Source organism: Schistocerca piceifrons, chromosome 1 (assembly GCF_021461385.2).
Source record: "Schistocerca piceifrons isolate TAMUIC-IGC-003096 chromosome 1, iqSchPice1.1, whole genome shotgun sequence".
NCBI classification, from domain to species: Eukaryota; Metazoa; Arthropoda; class Insecta; order Orthoptera; family Acrididae; genus Schistocerca; species Schistocerca piceifrons.
Window position 1 is genome coordinate 1,185,652,848 of NC_060138.1, and position 19,929 is coordinate 1,185,672,776.

General features: G+C 42.9%; 1 protein-coding gene across 1 annotated transcript in view; it reads right to left on the bottom strand.

The window, feature by feature from the left end:
• Nucleotides 1-13,429, bottom strand: part of LOC124779117 — a 79,417-nt gene extending 65,988 nt beyond the window's left edge. Inside the window, exon 1 of the mRNA XM_047253688.1 lies at nt 11,844-13,429. Coding sequence (XP_047109644.1) covers nt 11,844-13,429 — 1,586 coding nt within the window. The remainder of the gene's footprint in view (nt 1-11,843) is intronic.
• Nucleotides 13,430-19,929: the final 6,500 nt, after the last annotated feature.

A 19,929-nucleotide genomic window follows, 5' to 3' on the forward strand; every position in this document is an offset into this window, starting at 1 on the left:
TATTCCTGCCACTTCCATCACTGCATCCACATACCTTTCTGGCAACGTATAAATCTGTAGGGAGTCACGTAAATTAAACCTCTAAAATATTCCAGGAACTGTAAAAGATACCGTAAGCCTGCTTTCACCCAGTTAACTGCAAGCATATTCTCAAAAGTTACGCTTAGTTTCTTGCAATGCCAGTATTAAGCCGACATACGTCGGTGTCAACTTTTTCTCAATGTGTAACATTTGTTTTCTTTTTTTTTTTCTTCTCGGAAGCGCCAGCTGAGGACCATACGCCAGTTTCAGATCCTATTTGTTGGTCTTTCATTTTCGTCCGGTACTAATTCATCTGTTCACTTTGGTGCTTCTTCCAGTTTTTCTTTTTACTCCCCTACTTTGGAATTCTTCTATATTCGGTACTTTTTCCTCAAACACTTCTATGAGTTGTTTCTTCAGCTTCTGTATTATGTTGTTCTAGACACTTTTTTTTATTTTCTGGATGCAGCATGTTGTGGACTTCTTATCACACAAGTATTTGAATACGTTTTTAGCTAATATGCTGCTTTGCACCGAATATAAATATCCAAAAAATACCAGTCTTTTCTCATTACTCCTGATACGTTTTATCGTTACTTCGTAATTTCCAAATTTTCATAGCTTTTCTTGGTCCTAATATTTTGCTAATGATTGACTGCAGCTTGTAAACATACATTATGGCTTTCCTATCGTACTATAGTGCCTTATTTTTCCATTTTTAAACAGGCATTTATTATTGTAAAGGACTTTAGTCACTCCGTATGTCCTACGCATTTTTTTAAATTCTTTCGTCTGCAGTATCTATTTTCAAACTCTTTTCTTGGATTATCTCACCACACATTCATGTGAGCTACAGAGAAAATAACGGCAAAACATCCACCAGTAAAAGAAGGCACTGACATGTGGCAGACAACTTCTTGTGGGAATTACTGTCGTTATTAATTATAATCGGTAAGAATTTTACTAGCTGTAAGTAACAAGAACTGAGTTCAGTAAGTAATGATCATAAATCATATTATGATTGGTACATGTGATGCGCCAGTCAGCAATGGTCGGTCGCGTAATATGTGCAGAAGGTATGCTTGACTGCTACAATAAATTACTCGCATGATTTATTGACGGATTCAAAGAAAATATGAGTAACATCTCAAATAAATACCTCACACATGACACTTGTACTTTGTAGTGGCTTTAACATACCCTCGATACGCTGGCGACAATACATGTTCAGAAACGGTGGTAGCCATAAAACAGCATCCGATAATGTGCTGAAGTCTTTATCCGAAAATTATCAAAAAAATGGCTCTGAGCACTATGGGACTCAACTGCTGAGGTCATTAGTCCCCTAGAACTTAGAACTAGTTAAACCTAACTAACCTAAGGACATCACAAACATCCATGCCCGAGGCAGGATTCGAACCTGCGACCGTAACGGTCTTGCGATTCCAGACTGCAGCGCCTTTAACCGCACGGCCACTTCGGCCGGCGAAAATTATCTTGAGCAAATATTTCGGGAGCTTACTCGAAGTGTAAATGGCTGCGAAATCTCAAACTTAGCAACAAATAATCTGGAAGAAATAGAATGCATAATCACGGATTCAGGTATTAGTGAGCACAAGGTCGTTGTAGCGGAACTGAATACAGTAATATCCAAATGCACCAATAATAAAAGCAAAATTAAAATCTCCAGAAATGTCGCTTGATGTTTTCCTAAGAGGCAGTCTGCATTCCTTCCGAACGATCTGTGTAAGCATAGACCACATGCTCGAATTCAAAGAAATACTATTGACAGGAATTGAGAGTTTTATACCAGATATATTAATGAGAGACCGAAATTATCTCCCGCTATACACAAGACAAGTCAGAACACTGTTGCAGAAGGAATGAAAAATGCACGCGAAAGGAAAAGGTATGCAAAATCGGCGAGACTGGCGTACTTTTACAGAAGCACAAAATTTAACGTGTATCTCAGTGCGGTAGGCTTTTAATAATTTCCTCAATGTAAGTCTGTCACAAAATCTTGCAGAAAATCCAAAGTGATACTTGTCGTATGTAAAGAATACCAGACGCTGAGCAATAGTGTTGGTAATGTTACCAATGACAGTACTGCGAAATTTTATTTCCTAAACACAGTTTCCGGAAAGTCGTTCGCCAAAGAAGATGAAGTAAATATTCCAGAATTTGAGTCACGAACAGCTGCCAATATGTGTAGCAACAGATATCCTCAGTGCAGCGAAGCTACTCACTCACTTAATAAAGATAAGTTTTACGTTTCTGATTGTATACCTGTCAGGGTCTGATCAAAGTCACACCACTACTCAAGGAACAGAAAAATTACAGACCGATATCACAAACTTCGATTCGCAGTAGGATTTTGGAACATGTATTTTGTTCAAACATTATGAGTTACCTCAAAAACAAAACAAAAACAAAAAAACGAGCTATTGACACATAGACAGCAAGGATTCAAAAAATATCACTCGTGTGTAGCACTGATAGCTCTTCGGTCCCTCCCTGTAATGAATGCCATATTCAGGTGATCTCAGATTGACTCAGTACTTTGAGATTTCTAGAAGGTTTTTGATACGGTTCTTCGCAAGCGGCTGACTTTGTCCTTATGGACCATCATTCCAGTTATGCAACTGGATTGCCTGGTAGAAACGTCACATTTCCAAAGTAACTGACGGAGTGTCATGGAGTTAACCAGAAGTGATATCTGGCGCCGTGCAGGTAAGTGTTATAGGTCCTCTGCTGTTCCTGCTCTACGTAAATAATGTCGGAGAGAATCAGAGGAGCCCTCTTAGACTGTTTGCAGATGATGCTGTCATTCACTGTCTAGTGAAATTGCCAGGGAATCAAAACCGATTCCAAAATGGTTTACACAATACCATAAATTTCTGTTTTCGTATAACTCACACAAATGTAAGATCTGTCAATTGAAACAAATATCTAAGGAATACAATTGAGAAAAACTTAAGCTGGACCGATCATGTAGGCAATGTAGTGGGAAAAGTGAACAGAAGATGGCGTTTTATTTCAGAAAACGTAGAAGATGCAAAAAAAATCTATGAAAGATACTGCCTTCGTGACGCTTTTCCGTCGTGCGGTATGGAATTCTTAGAATATGGGATTGATGGGGAACATAAAAAAAATTCAGAAGTGTCCGTTCGTTTTACGCTATCGCGAAATAGGACCGAGAGCATCAAGGATATGATAAGCTAATTTGGGTGGCAATAGTTTAACCAAAGACATTTTTTATTGCGACGAGAACATTTCAGGAAATTTCAGTCAGCAACATTCTCCTCCTAATGCGAAAATATTCAACTGGTGACCACCTGTATTGGAAGAAATATTGCTCGTAATAGAGAAAGAGAAATTAGAGCCCGCTTGGAGAGATGGAAGTATTCACTATTCCCGCACGGTATTTGAGAAAAGAAAGGTAGAGAATGTGTGAAAGTGGTTCTATTTATCCTCCACCATGCACTTAAGTGTGATTTGCAGACTAGTCATGGAGATGCAGATAAAAATCACCGGTATATTGTATGAAAAATTTCCCTCAATTTTTACAAGACTCCTCCTTCCTAAAATGTTTTACTTCTTCGAATAATTCTTGCTGTTTACTTTCTTTGCTGTTTTTATTGACCATAGTGTTCAATTTTTCTTCAGCGCTTCCACTTTCGAAATTTATTTATTTAGACCTTACATTTTAACCTGTAACCTATAACCGAAATATAGTTATAATGTTAATGACAACAAAGAATAACGTGCACCTCAGTGCGGTAGGCTTTTAATAATTTCCGCAATGAAAGTCTGTCACAAAAGTAACGAATCAACATTAGCTACTCAGTTATTATAATGCTCTTGCCATCGATATATTTCTAGAGTTATAACTGGGTCCACTGCTACAACCAACTATCTACGTCATAATCCGCAAGCCACGTAATGGTGTGTGGCGGAGGCTACTTTCGGTACCACTATCTGATCTCTCCAACCCTGTTCCACTCGCGAATAGTGCGTGGGAAGAATGATTGTTGGTAAGCCTCTGTATTGGCTCTAATTTCTCGAATTTTCTCCTCATGGGCGATACGCGAGATGTATGTGGGGGGAAGTAATATGTTGTCCGACTACTCCTGAAAAGTGCTGTCCCGAAATTTCAATAGTAAATCTCTCAATGATGCACAACGCCTCTCTTGTAACGTCTGCCAGTGCAGTTTAGCATCTCCGTAACGCTCTCTTGCCAGCGAAACCATCCCGTGCCGAAACGCGCCGCTCTTGGTAGGATCTTCTCTATGTCCTCAATCAGTCCTACCTGATACGGATCCCAGATAGATGAACAGTACTCAAGAGCCGGCGAACAAACGCCTTATAAGCCACTTCTTTCGACGATGAGTTGCATTTCCTTAAGATTCTTCCGATGAGCCTGAGTATGGTGTCTGCTTTTCGCACTATACGGTCATTCCATTTAAGGTCGCTCTGGATAGTTACGCCTAAATATTTTCCGGCAGACGCTGTCTCCAGCTCTCTGTCGTGTAGCTGTACAGTAGAGGATTTCTTTTTCTATGTATGCGCAGGGTCAACTTCTAGAGCCTGCACCATTCATCAATTCTCTGCAGGTCGTTCTGCAAGTTCTTACTATCTTCTGGGGTTGCTACTTTGTTATAGACAACTGCATCATCGGCGAATAACCTTAAAGAGCATCCGACGATTTCTACTAGATCATTACTATATATTGTAAACAGCAACGGTCCTATCACACTTTCCTGTGGTACTCCGTATATTACCTTGACATCTGTCGATTTTGTTCAGTTAGGAGCGACGTGCTGAGTTCTGTCTGCAAGGAAGTCTTGAATCCAGTCACAAGTCTACTCTATACTCCGTAAGCTCGTATTTTTTCAGGAAACAAATGCGGGACGGTGTCAAATGCCTCACTGAAATCAAGGAACACGGCACCAACCCGAGCGCCGTTGTCCACTGCGCTGTCGATCTCAAGGAGGAACAGAGCGAGCTGAGTTTCGAAGGATCTCCGTTTGTGAAATCCGTGTTGATTTTTATAGAGCAGATGTTCATTTTCCAAAAACGTCATAATTCTTGTGCATAACTGTATCTACTATTCCTATTATACTACAACCAGATTAACTACTGTGAGTATTGTACACAACTCTTGACTACTATACATCATAAACAATAATAACTATGTTTTCCTCCTAGCAAGGTTCCACAGAAGTTTCCACTGCCCTCTTGTAAGTGGGCCTGTAATTTGAATTGTTTTCAAGTTTCAGCACTTTTAACACCAATAGAAATGACAGTGTGATTTTTTTGTTCTACTTAAAATATTTTAAAGGCAGGCAGCAAGAAAACTCAGCGCTAGCCTGGAAACCGAAGGGTCGTGGAACCACATCCTTGTCGGAGTACCAAATATTACAGTCTGCTCTTAACCTAGCCTCTATTTCTTAGTGATTCAAATATTCTCCAGAAGCTGTTCATGGTTCCGATTTCTCGTTAAACAGCAGGCCCTCAGTCCCCCTTTGGAGAATCTGTGTACTTTAGGACCACGCATGTCGCCTATGTAGTGCATAATTGAAAGAGCTGCACCAGGCCGTTAAGCCACACGGAATTATAATTATTTGACTGTGAATGTGCTGACTGCATACAGTGCACATCAGTTGCACAGAACATCCTGGCATCTGGCGGAATTGTTGTATTCCAAAGAGTTCGTAGTGAATAATACTTAATTCTATGGACAATAAGCAGTGAAAATCAACTTACTAAGTTGCGGCCTAGACTACCGCAACCTAGTATTGAAGAGTGTGGTACCTTGCCACATTTTTCACACTTTTCTTATTCCATTTTTAAATGATGGCATTTACTTTTTATATGCTGCAATCTTCCTTTCTTTTTGGAGGTAGAAATATTACTCCTGATACTTAAGATTTTTTTTTTCAAATGTGAAAACGTTTTCCAATGTGCAACATAATCTTGTACCTATGAACAAGTATTTGATAGAAATTGAAAAGCGCTGCGTTAGACAAAATGTTGTCAATGTTCTGTTTCATATTATTACACTGCCACACACCAGTAATCAGTAAGCTAAATCAAATAAGCAGAAGTACACTGAAGAGCCAAAGAAACTGGTACTCCTGCCGAGTATTGTGTACGGCGCCCTCGAACACGCTGAAGTGCCGCAACACGGCGTGTAATGGACTCTACTAATGTCTGAAGTAGTTGGGTTGGGTTGTTTTCGCAAGGAGACCAGACAGCGAGGTCATCGGTCTCATCTGATTAGGGAAGGATGGGGAATAAAGTCGGCCGTGCCCTTTCAAAGGAACCATCCCGGCATTTGCCTGGAGCGATTTAGGGAAATCACGGAAAACCTAAATCAGGATGGCCGGACGCGGGATTGAACCGTCGTCCTCCCGAATACGAGTCCAGTGTCTAACCACTGCGCCACCTCGCTCGGTCTGAAGTAGTGTTAGAGGAAACTGACACCATATATCCTCCAGGGCTGTCCATAAATCCGAAAGAGTACGAATGTGGATACCTCTTTTGAACAGTACGTTGTATGGCATCCCAGAAGCGCTCAACAATGGTCATGTCTGGGGAGTTTGGTGGCCAGTGGAAGTGTTTAAAACTCAGAAGAGTGTTCCTGCAGCTACTCTGTAGCAATTCTGGACGTGTGGGGTGTCGCATTGTCCTGCTGTAATTGCCCAAGTCCATCGGAATGCACAAGTGAATCTAATCTAATCTAATCTAATGGACATCAATGGATGTAGGTGATCAGACGGAATGCTTACGTACGTGTCACCTGTCAGAGTCGTTTCTAGACGTAACAGGGTTCCCATATCACTCCAACTACGCACTCCCCGCACCATCACTGAGCCTGCACCAGCTTGAACGGTCCCCTACTGATACAATTCGAAACGAGACTCGTTCGACCAGGCAACATGTTTTCAGTCATCAACGGTCGTATGTCGGTATTTAGCGGCCCAGGCGAAGCGTAAAGCTTCGTGTTGTGCAGTCATGAAGGCTATACGAGAGGGCCTTCGGCTCCGAAATCCCATATCGATGATGTTTCGTTGAATACTTTGCACGCTGACACTTGTTGATGGCCCAGCATTGAAATTTGTAGCAATTTGCGGGAGGGCTGCACTTCTGTGACGCTGAACGAGTCTCTTTAGTCGTCGTTGGTCCCGTTCTTGCAGGATCTTTTTCCGGCCGCAGCGATGTCGGAGGTCTGATGTTTTACCGGATTCCTAATATTCATATTATACTCGTGAAATGGTAGTACGAGAAAATCCCCACTTCATCGCTACCTCGGAGATGCTGTTTCCCATTGCTCGTGCGCCGTCTATAACACCACTTAAATCTTGATAACCTGCCAATGGTTCAAAATAGCTCTGAGCACTATGCGACTTAACTTCTGAGGTCATCAGTCGCCTAGAAATTAGAACTAATTAAACCTAACTAACCTAAGGACATCACACACATCCATGCCCGAGGCAGGATTCGAACCTGCGACCATAGCGGTCGCTCGGCTCCAGAATGCAGCGCCCAGAACCACACGGCCACTCCGGCTGGCTAACCTGTCAATGTAGCAGGAAAAACCGATCTAAGAAGTGCGCCAGACACTTGCTGTCTATAGGCGTTGCCAACCGCAACACCGTGTTCTGTCTGTTTACGTATCTCTGTCTATACCAGTTTCTTTGGCGCTTCAGTGTGTTATCAGAGACCAGTTACAAGTTAAATACATATATAAATTGAAGATATTGGAAACTAAGACAAATTTCCATTTTCGGAACACTTGGAATTGTTAGGATATTAAAGGAACTCAGTTCATTTGCGAGTATTACATGTTCCGTAGTAAAAGACATTATGTTATTTCAAGGACAACAGAAATGAGTTTGAACTGTTCACGTGTCATGTAAATATCTCTAATACTGTGTAGAATTTTGTTGCTTTAAAGAAATTTCCAAATTTTCTTGGAATGTTCTTAAAACTTCATTTTTGTTTGTTTTTGAAAATGTATGCAATTTCTTCACTATAGGCTGGCCATTTGCAACGTTTCGCCATATATGTTCTAATTTGCAGTGATTTGCTCTCGTTTTCTAGGAATTTTATCAGAGCATGGGTTTGACGCTTAAGACGCTCACCTTACAACGTATAAATTACAAGTTTATCCGTTCGATGATCAGTCTTTTACGAGGTACTCAATAAATCGGCTTACAACCGAGCGTCGGAACATCGTACAGAGTATCTAGCCTTATGATGTGAAACGTCATGAGTAAAAATCTATACGTTTTCTCGGTACTATAAACCATATTTTAACTGTATTGTATAAAAATATTTTTTTCTGTTCATTACAGATTATTTCCTTAAGGTGCACCTATAATGGTGTGAAACCGGTTGCGTTGCCTTTAGGAACCATTATACACCTAATGCGGCCTTGAAGAATTTTCTTTTACTTAAAAAAATATTTTGGAGAATTTTTGGATATTTCTCTACAGTAACAGTCTATATTCTAAATTGTGGTAGTTATGTATGCGTTCATAAGAAACAGAAAACTGAAATAACGTTTTTCTGTTTTGCAGATGAAACGCTCTAGTCTGTGTTGTCGACTTAAAGCTCCTAGTATAAACATCCAGAAGCTCCATGCGAGGTATGTGAACTAATTCATACTTCCACTTTATTTCCAAATGAACTATAATGCTAGAAACTTAACACATGTCGTAAATAAACAACACAGAATGCATCAGCTCAGTAATACTTGCCTCAAATCTGTATTGTATGCAAACCAATGTAAAAAATATTTGACAATGTCAGCTCATTTTCCAAATGTAAGTAATTTGTACCAACAGTTTCTTTCGAGATTAACGTGTGACAGTTTTGCAGAAGGAAAATAAACAAACAAGCCCACTGAAGTTAGTGCAAAAAGTGCTGAAACATGCTTGTATGAGAATGAAGCTACAAAGGTGTCCTGAACAAGGCGGTATTCCTCTCCAATTTTCTTAGCAAGCATGGAAATAAGAAAAACTGCTACATTCAAAAGACGATTAGGTAATCGCAGTTCTTAATAGTTTCACTGAGTGGATTTCCGCAAATGGTCCACCTTCAATTTTAAAAAGGCGCAACACAGTCAGTTCAGCACATCTAGACTCTACTACGTCAGTGACAAGTGTAACACATGGTGAGGAAATAACAGACAGGTTGGAAACTCCAGGATTGTTGGTGTCCATAATAATGAGGATTTAAACTGGAAGAAGAACATTTTGAAATTCCTAAAACAATTAAGTTCAGCAGCACTTACATTTAGAATCATTGAAAATATTGGGAAGACACAAAGCAGTAAGTTGCACATATTGCATATTTGTGGTCAGTAACGTCCTATGGAATAGTGTTTTGGGGTAACTCATCATTAAGAAAGAAACTTTCATTGGGAAAAAATGTGTTATGAGAGTAATATGTGGTGCACACTCACGATCATTTTGTAGTGATCTGTTTCAGAATTGGGCATTTGAGCACTGCTTCACAGTATATTTGTCCCATCGTGGAATTTGTTGCAAATAAACTACTACAGTTCAAAAGTAGCGACGATTTACATAATTACAATACCAGAAAGATAAATGACATTCACCGATCGACATTTAGGTTGTCTTCAGCAAGAAATGTTAAAAAAAATGTCTATTACGTACCCATAGACATAAGGTGCCTGACACCGCAAAGTACAATTTCAAAACAAACTGAGATAGTTTCTCGATGACAACTCCTTGTATTCTGTAGAATAATTTGCAGTACCGTAATGTATAAAAAGTAGAGGTGGGACTTACCGACTCATGAATGTCTATCTTTCTTGTTTCTTTTTTTTTTATAAAATTGCCGTATGTACAAGTTTTCGATGTGAATGTAAAATGACTTCATTCACATCGTTGCGATCTATCGTCCTAAATTATCCATTGAACTAAGCAACTATCTAATGCTCGGAAAAATAATAGTTTGCTATTGACAAATTAAGGCATACCAACGAAAGAAAATAGCGTGCTATTGAAATGAAACGACGTAAGCTAGAGTTCAATACATCAAGGCCAAAAAAAGGAAGAAAACAGATCATACCGCCAGCTGATCAGACTTCAGATTCAGACTTCTCGCATCATGAGAGTACCTCAGATATCGTCGTCGTCGGCTGATACTCGTATCCGAGTTTTCATTTCTCTCCTGAGATTTCCTTTGTCACGGTTCAGGCGTGGAAGTGTCGTTGATGGCTTAGCAATCCCATCCTAGCGTGGAACAGGCGGCCACAGACATTACAGCTGATCGAAGGTGGAGGACGTGGCTGAGCCTGGAGGAGTTTACGTCTCTGGCGTTTGTCATTCTCCATTCTTCGACGTTCCAGCTCAAAGTTTTGAAGAGCATTTGAGGTAACTGAGCGCCAGCGACTTCGGTCTTCTGCTATTGTGGGCCAGTTACTCGGATCGATGTTCAAGTTTTTCAGATTTTTCTTGTACTGATCCTTATAACGTTTGAGAGGGGCACCTCGTGGCCTTTTACCTGTGCTCACTTCGCTGTACAGCATTTGGCGTGGAAGTCTGTCATTTTTCATCCGCTGGACATGTCCGACCCATCTGAGTTGATGCCCAATGATAAGAGCTTCCATGCTATGCAATTTTGCTATCTCTAGAACAGCCGTGTTGGATATGAAGTCATCCCATTTTAGGTTCATGATATATCTTAGCTTCTGTTGGTTGAAGCGTTCTAGTTTCTTCAGATCGCAGCGATACAACGTCCAGGTTTCGCAACCATATAGCAGGGTGGAAATGACTACAGCTTTGTACACCATCAGTTTGGTGTACAGTGTTAGGTCTTTATTCAGGAAGACACGCTTTGTAAGACGACCAAATGCTACATGTGCAGCACGTATTCTATTCCCCACTTCTTTTCCAGATGAGCAGTTGGATGACAGTATGCTTCCCAGGTAGAGGAAATGGTCCACTTGTTCCAGGAGTGTATCATAGATGGATATGCTGAAGTCAGGAACGGAGGAGCCAGGAGTTGGCTGCGCCATCACCTTTGTCTTTGAAATATTGATGGAGAGACCAAATCGTTCGTACGCCCTGCTGAAGGAATCAACTGACAGCTGCAACTCTGCAGGTGAATGAGCTGGAGAGGCATTGTCATCAGCATACTGCAGCTCTGTCACACGAGTGGTACTGGTGAACCTTTTTGAATGGAGTCTGGACTGGTTGAATAATCCTCCATCAAACCTGTACTTTAGTTCTATTCCTGCATTGTTTACGGTTGTCTCGTAAAGCATAGCTGCCAGATACAATGCAAATAATGTAGGTGCAAGAACGCATCCTTGTTTAAGCCCACTTGTTATTGGGAATTCACCAGTCATTTCATTCTGGCAGAGGACCTGTCCAGTCATATCAACGTGGAGAGCTTCAATCAGGTCAACAAAATGTTCAGGGCAGCCGAAGCGTTTTAAGACCGTCCACATGGCTTCTCTGGGAACTGTATCAAAGGCCTTTTCTAGATCGTAGAAAACAAGTAGTAAAGGCTTTTGCTGTTCTCTGCACTTCTCCTGTAGTTGTCGTGCACAGAAGATCATGTCAATTGTCCCTCTTGAAGGTCGAAACCCGTATTGAGACTCAGGTAGTATAGTCTCTGAAAGTGTCTGGAGGCGATTTAAAAGGATTCTTGCAAAAATTTTTCCAGTGACAGAGAGTAGAGATATTCCCCGGTAGCTACCACAGACGCTTTTGTCGCCCTTTTTGAAGATGGTGACAATTGTGGAGTTCTTCAAGTCAGCTGGTACCTTGCGGGTTTCCCACATTAATATAATAAGTGAGAAGAGCCTAGTTTTTAGAGGCAAGCCGCCACCCTCAATAAGCTCCATCGGGATGCTGTCAGGTCCAGGAGCCTTCCCAGGTTTCACACTCTTGAGTGCCTTGCAAAATTCTTGAAAAGTTGGAGGATCAGCCAGACAGGGTTTTGGAGTGTGCTGCGGAACATTTTTGAGAAAATCTCCAGCGGCAGTAGAAGGGCTGTTTAACAGTGAGCTGAAGTGCTCTTTCCAACGATTTAAGATGTCCTGACTTTCAGTAAGAATGGTGGAGTTGTCAGCAGCTTTAAGTGCTCCTGATGATGAGCGGATAGGTCCATACAGCTCTTTAATACCAGCATAAAAGCCACGCAGGTTCCTTGCATCAGAAAGATTTTGGAGTTCTGTGGCTTTCTGTTGCCACCATTTGTTCTTGATTACTCGTATTTCACTTTGACATTTCTGCTTGAGTTCTAGAAAGTGTGCTTTCTTTTCTGCGCAGGATGGATCTTGAGCAAGGGATAGGTAAGCATCCCGCTTTGCATTGATGATGGCTTGGATTTCTCCGTGGTTGTCATCAAACCAGTCACTTCTTTTCCGTGCACTACAACCAACAACATTCTCAGCAGTTTCTTTGATGATGTTCTTTAATGTGGTCCATTCTTGTTCGACGTCATCTGTGGTTGCTGGAGCTTTGTTAAGTTGTTCGGACAGTATGTCTTGGAAGTGTGAGCGAACATTTTTGTTGTTCAGGTTGCTTATGTTGAATTTTCTGCGTGGTGGGTTTGAAAAGTGGGATCGTGGCTTGCGATACTTTGGTACTCTCAAACGGCTGACTAAAAGTCTATGGTCCGTCCAGCACTCATCGATGTTTAGTGCTGCTTTTGTGATGAGAATGTCTTTCTTGTCACGCTGTCGCGTAATAACGTAGTCTATAAGATGCCAATGTTTGGAGCGTGGGTGCATCCATGTGGTCTTATAGCGGTTACGCAAACGGAATTGGGTATTGGAGATGAAAAGCTCGTGCTCAGCACACAGACCAAGAAGTAGCAACCCATTTGCATTGCAGTTTCCCACCCCTTGTTTACCCATGACATCTCTCCAAAAACGGTTGTCCCTTCCCACTCTGGCATTGAAATCACCAAGTAAAATTAATTTATCTTGAATGGGTATTTTAGAGAGAGTACTGTTCAGTTGGTGGTAGAACTGATTCTTTGTGTCTTCATCACTGTCTAAAGTAGGAGCATATGCAGAGACGAAGGTGATGAATCTGTCTGAACCAATGGGTACTCTAAGAGTCATCAGTCTTTCATTAATTGAGACAGGTGTAAGTCGAAGATCTTTCACTATTTTCGTTTTTACGGCAAATCCTGCACCATGGATGCGTGGTTCTCCTGCATCCTTTCCCTTCCAGAAGATGGTGTACCCTGAACGTACCTCACTAATGTGTCCCTCACCTGAGAGTCTTGTCTCACTCACGGCAGCAATGTCTATATCTAGACGGGCTAGTTCTTGGGTGATAAGAGCAGTTCTTCTCTCTGGTCTGTAATTGTTCACGTCCAGGAGGGTCCTGACATTCCATGTCCCTATTGTCATAATCATTTCATTCTTCTTTTGTTTACGTCCGCAGTATAAGGAGTGACCTACTGGGTGCGGATTCCCAGCCCGGTTCAAGTGTGACTTCCGATGTTTAGCCCACATTTTCTAGGGCCTTCCCCATTCAGGGTGGGCAGCGGTCATCCTAAATAGGCCTGCCCAGTCGCAGGTGCAGGACCGGATTCCCGAGTAGTCACACGGGTTCTCAGGAAGGCGACCATCACACACCTGCCGCCAGTGTGCAGGTCCAGACTAGTAGCTTCCAGCCTCACTCGGAGCCTGCTACCATCGTCCTTATCCCATCGCCATTGGTCTTTAGAGAAGATGACAGGAGAAATTGCCATTTGCGTGAATTTGTTTAAGGTGGATTACAGCTTGCGAGGAAGTGACCCACACACTATGATTCTGGAACAATTCATCACGGCACATATGTATGTGACATGTGACTTCCGGTACCAGAACTGCAACGAACTGCCGCGAGCTCAATGATGGCTGAGCGGCGCCTTTACAGCCAGTTCGTCTGGCATGACCTCTTCCGCCTCCACGATCTTTGAGAACCTGGGATATAAGATTCTTCTTCCGCTCGCTTCGCCGTTGGGTCGGAGGGTAGATAATAGATACTAGAGAGGAAAGTGAAAGACAGCCTTGGGCCTCGGAAACCTAATACCGTTGGGGTCGAAGAAACCAAGAGTTGGCCGAGGGGGGCCGGATAGGAAAGGAAACAGGAGGAGCCTGACACAAGTAAGTGGAAGTAATGCCAGGCTTAGCTAAGGGCCCGTGTGGATGCCACCCACATACTCCCAAGACGGGAGCCCCCTGCGGAACCTCAGATATAGATGTGGACTTAATATATGCCTAAGAAATATTCCGAGCAGGAGAAGAATGAGAGCCTGGGACTTCAAGGAAGAATCAGATAACTTAACAAATAACGCTATTTACTCGCTACCCAGATAGGTTAGCCTCAGTAAATGAACTCTGTTAGGTAATTCTGTTAACTCTTCTTTCGTGGAGAGGAAAGTATTATTTTTGGATAAGTATTTTTAAGAATTACGTTCAGATTTACTTGAAATTTCAGTTCAGCATTGTGCTGGTTAACTTGACTACAGCACAGCAACGTCCAAAAGAATTATTTTAGGCGTTTAAATTATGCAATCATCCGCTTTGGTCTATGTTTATCTCAAATGGGTAAAGACACGCACTGCGGAGATTTACAACATTTTGTGGGGTAAAGCCCTACAACTTTTGTTTTTATGTGAGCTATAAATTTCTGTGTAACTAATATTCAGACACAGTTGGAATTTTGGTGGCTTGTAAGAAACATCTCAGCCTATGCGTTCAGTCTGAAATCGTGGGAAATATACTCCTCATTGACCATAGTATTAGATATACTGGAAGTTACTGAGCTTTACTCCTATCTACCATATGAAAGATATATTTCAAGGTAACATAAAAGAAATAACAACTGGTAGTTTTTATTATTTTGAAGACGAGCAGACACTCTAAGGCGTTAGATGGAAGATCTACGGTGTGGTTTAGAATATTTATTCGCATATCAGTGTGTTGGAGAAAGTCAGTGTGCAAGTTGCTCGAGAAGACTTATTCAGACGGATAATCCCCATTATAAATCCAAAAGAATTATCAATGCGAAGCAGCGACGGGAGAATTGTTAAATGCACTCTTAGGGAATCGCGGGGGAAGCCTTCAGGGTACTCCGGCGATGAATGATAAGCAAAAGTTGAAGGGGGAGGTAACTTTGTCGCGTTTGGCCCGATAATGAGAAAAAGTTGAAAAAAATTTCATCTTGTCCCCGTCGTAAATAAACAGGGAGTGAGGCGGCGGGAGGCTCGCCTCATTATGGCGCAGGATTAGCCCTCGCCTCCGCCTCCGCCGCCGCCACTGCCGCCGCCGCCGCCGCCGCCACCGCCCACCCGCGCAGTGTCCGCGGCTGGAGACATTAGCCGCCCCTGCTGCAGGGACACCAGACGCGGCTATCGACCGCCCCCGGCAGCGATTCGGGGGGCCTGGGCCGGCTGTTCCCAGCCCTGCCCCAGTTCCCAGTATTAAAACTTAATGCGCCGGCAGCAGCAGCGCGCCTTGTGCTCTTAACAAGTAAACTTTGCAGACTCCGCTCCGGCGCCGTCGTCCTACCAGATTTATGCACAGCGTGGCAGGAAGGAAGTATATAACATACGCAGCAGCAGCAGCCTACCGCGCCAAGCCGGAGGGAGGAATGCGTTGCTCATGAGGCCACTGTTCGCTTGCGTTTCTCCCCGCTGCCGTCCTGCCCACTCCACCGTGTTGCTCAATACAACAAAGAGTATAAGCTGCGTGTTAACTGCCTGGTAGTTTTGTGTCTGTTCAAGTTTGTCTGTGGAGAAAGCTGCACATGATGTAGAAAATGAGTGCATAAACGAGGTAAATATCTTCCTGTTCGTATCTTCCACAAAATTGCAATATTTTTCTGTGTTTGAAGTTCAGATAAGTAGTTTCCACCCTGGGTGTAATTATTTGGAAAAAGTCGTATTTCAGAACCTATAAGTGGCGCTTGTAAAAATAATTCTTTATCTACCACATGTTTCGAACATCTGATCATCTTCAGGAACCACAAATTACAATGGTGTCCAAAACTAAAGCAACAAAAGCTAATTTTACATGGTTGCGGCTATTTTGCACAAAACAGTGTGAATAGGTGACAGTAAAGTAAAAGAACTCAGAACTTAAACAGCTGTAACATGAGTAAGGGTAGATAAATACGTTCTTCGTTTTTTTCCAGCTTAAAGGATTAGGATACGCGTTTCGAGAACTGGTTAATGTGCTCAGTAAGGGGTGTTACCAACTCTAGCAGCAATACAGGCCTGACAAAGATGGGTCATGCTGTGATCGATGTCATGAGTCTCATGTTGAGGAAATAAAGCCCATTCATTCTTCCTGCAGGGCTACTCGCAAGTCTTGGAGACTAGTAGGTCCATGTTGACGTAATGCAACCTGTCTGCCTCGTGCATCCCAGATATGCCCTATGGGATTCAATTCGGGAGAGCGAGCAGACCACTCCACACGTACAGTACCTTCCGTTTCCAGGAAAACTTCAAACACCCGTGCTCTATGAGGTCGAGCATTATCGTCCACCAGGACGAAGTCTGGGCCCACAGCACCACAGCCGCACATGATGACCCAAGATATCGTCGTTATGCCTAACTGCAGTTAAATCTTGCCAATTTACCATACAACATCATGAAGAGGCGTTCGACTGGTCAAGAAAATCCCTGCCCAGACTATTAAGGACCCTCCTCGATGTCGGTCTCTTTCTACAATGCCTGGATTCCGAAATCGTGTCCGACGTTCCATCCAGACGAGAATGTGTAGCGAATCACTCTCCAGACGCAGTCGGGACTCAACAGCGAAAAGAACATTGGCCAACTGTTTGACTGTCTAGGTGCCGTTCACGACTACACCGTAGACGTTCCCTTTTCCGAAGACGCATCAAAGATACACATACAGAAGGCCTCCGACAATAAAAGCTACTCTGCCGAATCCTTCTGTACACCGTTTTGCTTGGCTCTTTTGAGCACTATGGGACTTAACTTCTGAGGTCATCAGTCCCATAGAAATTAGAACTACTTAAACCTAACTAACCTAAGGACATCACACACGTCCATGCCCGATGCAGGAGACGAACCTGTAGCGCCTAGAACCGCTCGGCCACAACGGTCGGCTACACCGTTTGTCTCGATACGACACGTCCCATGGATGCTGCGAGGTCTGATGCCATTTACCGACCAGTACTAAGGCCATACCATCGAGCGCTTATTGCCAAATTTTTGATTACCACACGTGGGCGGTCCTGTCCTGGTGTTCGGGATACTGTTTCGGTCTCTATAAATTTTCGCCACAGCCGATAAACAACAGAGTGATTCATATAAAGCCTTCGTGTCACATCAGCTCTTATGGCCCTGCACCGCAGAGAGTCTGCTAGGCGTCTTCATTGTGCCATACTGCACGGTCTGTGATGTATATACAGCTATTGTGAATGTGGGACTACCCGGTAAACATTACGCGTCTGACAGGTGCCCTGACGTCATCGTTGACGTGGTTATCCATTGACCGGAATGTCGTCATCTGTGCAGAACACGATCGTACTGACATTTGTTGACATTCTGTATGATCACCCTGTGAGTTAGACACGGCACTGGAAAATGGTGGTTTGTTGCTTCATTTTTGGACACCAGTGTAGTTTACAGCGGCATACATGGTAACGGGATTATGACTGAATGCTGACGTGAAAAAACTATGAGATCTGATGATGATCAGGTAACCGAAACTTGTAGTAAATAAAGAAGTATTTTTGCCGGCAGCTCGTGGCCTCTTTTAAAACTCCTTATGATCTGTGAGACACTAGTCGCGAAAAATAAATGGGGTAACTGAGAGGCATTCACCATTGGAGAAAGAAATCGCCACACCAAGAAAGAGTTTTGCGACATAAACGAAAGTTGGTCGGCGTTTTTATACATCTGTAGATGTCTATTTAAATTTCGCACCTGTCGAATACGATGGTACTAGTAGCGCCACTAAGAGAATTCAAATCAGGCTTTCTGTAACGGTAATGAGCGCTCGTTACCTTTGAGATTGGACGAGGAGAGTTGATGTTAGTCAAGAATGCCTTTACGCCGACAAAGACTCCATTATGAACACCCAACTGAGTTTGAAGTTGGTCGTGTAATAAGGCTACGAGAATATGAATGTTCCTTCTGCGATAGTAAAGAAAGATTGGGCGGGAATGTAGACGTTGTACATGATTGCTGGGAGCAGTAGTCATGAGAATGTACGGCCGCGGCTGGTCCCAGCGGATGTTCGAATCCTCAAAATGGTTCAAATGGCTCTGAGCACTATGGGACTTAACATCTGTGGTCATCAGTCCCCTAGAACTTAGAACTACTTAAACCTAACTAACCTAAGGACATCACACACATCCATGCCCGAGGCAGGATTCGAACCTGCGACCGTAGCAGACGCGCGGTTCCGGACTGAGCGCCTAGAACCGCTAGACCACCGCGGCCGGCTTCGAATCCTCCCTCGGGCACTGGTGTGTGTGTTTGTCCTTAGGATAATTTAGGTTAAGTAGTGTGTGAGCTTAGGGACTGACGACCTTTGCAGTTAAGTCCCATAGGATTTCACACACATTTAAACATTTGTACGCCCGCATGAACACTGGGCGCCGGGAGATAACTCTACCGTGTTTGGCGTATTACTCTGGCGCATCTGAAGCACAAATTTTTAGCAGCAATTGCCGCCACAGTGACACAATGAACCGTTACAAATCGATTACTTCAACGGCAGCTCCGAGCCAGACGCGCGTAGTGTGCATTCCACTGAGCCCAAACTACCATTTGAAACCTCAATGGCGTCAAACGAGAACTCATTGGAGAACAGGGTTGAAGTTGCTTGTGTTTTCCGAAGAAAGCTGGTTCCGCCTCCGTGCTAGTTATGGCCGTGTGATGGTTAGAAGGGGTCCAGTTTAAGATGTGCAACTAACCTGTCTGCGTTCTAGACATAATGGACCTACAGCTGGAATTATGGTCTGGGATGCGATTTCGTATGACAGCAGTAGCACTCCCGGGTTATCCCACGCACCCTGACTGCAAATGCGTACATGAATCTGGTGATTCGAGCTATTGTGCTGCCATTCATGAACAGCTTTCCAGGGGGTGTTTTCTAACTGGCTAAGGCTCACACCTATGTAGCTGTTGTAATCCAACATGCTCTACAGACTGTTGACATGTTGCCTTGGCCTGCACTATCCCAGATCTGTCTCCAATAGAGCACGTATGGGATATCATCTGACGACAACTCCAGCGTCACCCACTAACAGCATTAACCATCCTCCGAACAAGTGCAGAACGCATTGAGTAGCATTCCACAAAATGACATCCGGCACATGTGCAACATAATGCATGCGTGTTTGCATGTTTGCAATAAAAAATCTGGTAGATACACTAGTTATTACTGGACCAGCATTTCACAGTAGTAAAAGCTTATTTCGTGCATACACTAACCCGTGAGAGTGCAGGGTCAATCGCTTTCATATATTACCTAGGCATAGGAATTCCTGAAATTTTGTTACACTACACCTTTTTTTGTATTGCGATTATTTTTCAGCCAGTGTAATTTGGAAGAGGTAAGAAAAGAGGATTACTCATTACTCCATTTTAACTGTTCTCTATTATCACTGCTTTGTTAGCCTTCATTATTTCTTTCACTATCACCATCATCTTTATAAACAAAAGCTTCCGCCGACCGTTGCACTTGTTGCAATCTTCAACTCTACGGGTAACAGTTCTCAGTGGAGTAGATGGATTTGTCCATGAGAAATGATTTTAAGTTAGATTTAAAACTTCCTTTGCTTCTTCTGAAACGTTTTTTTGTTGCTGGCCAAATGGTCAAATATTTTTACTCGTGCAAATTTAACTTCCTTATGACCCACTGACAGCTTCAATAATCGGCAA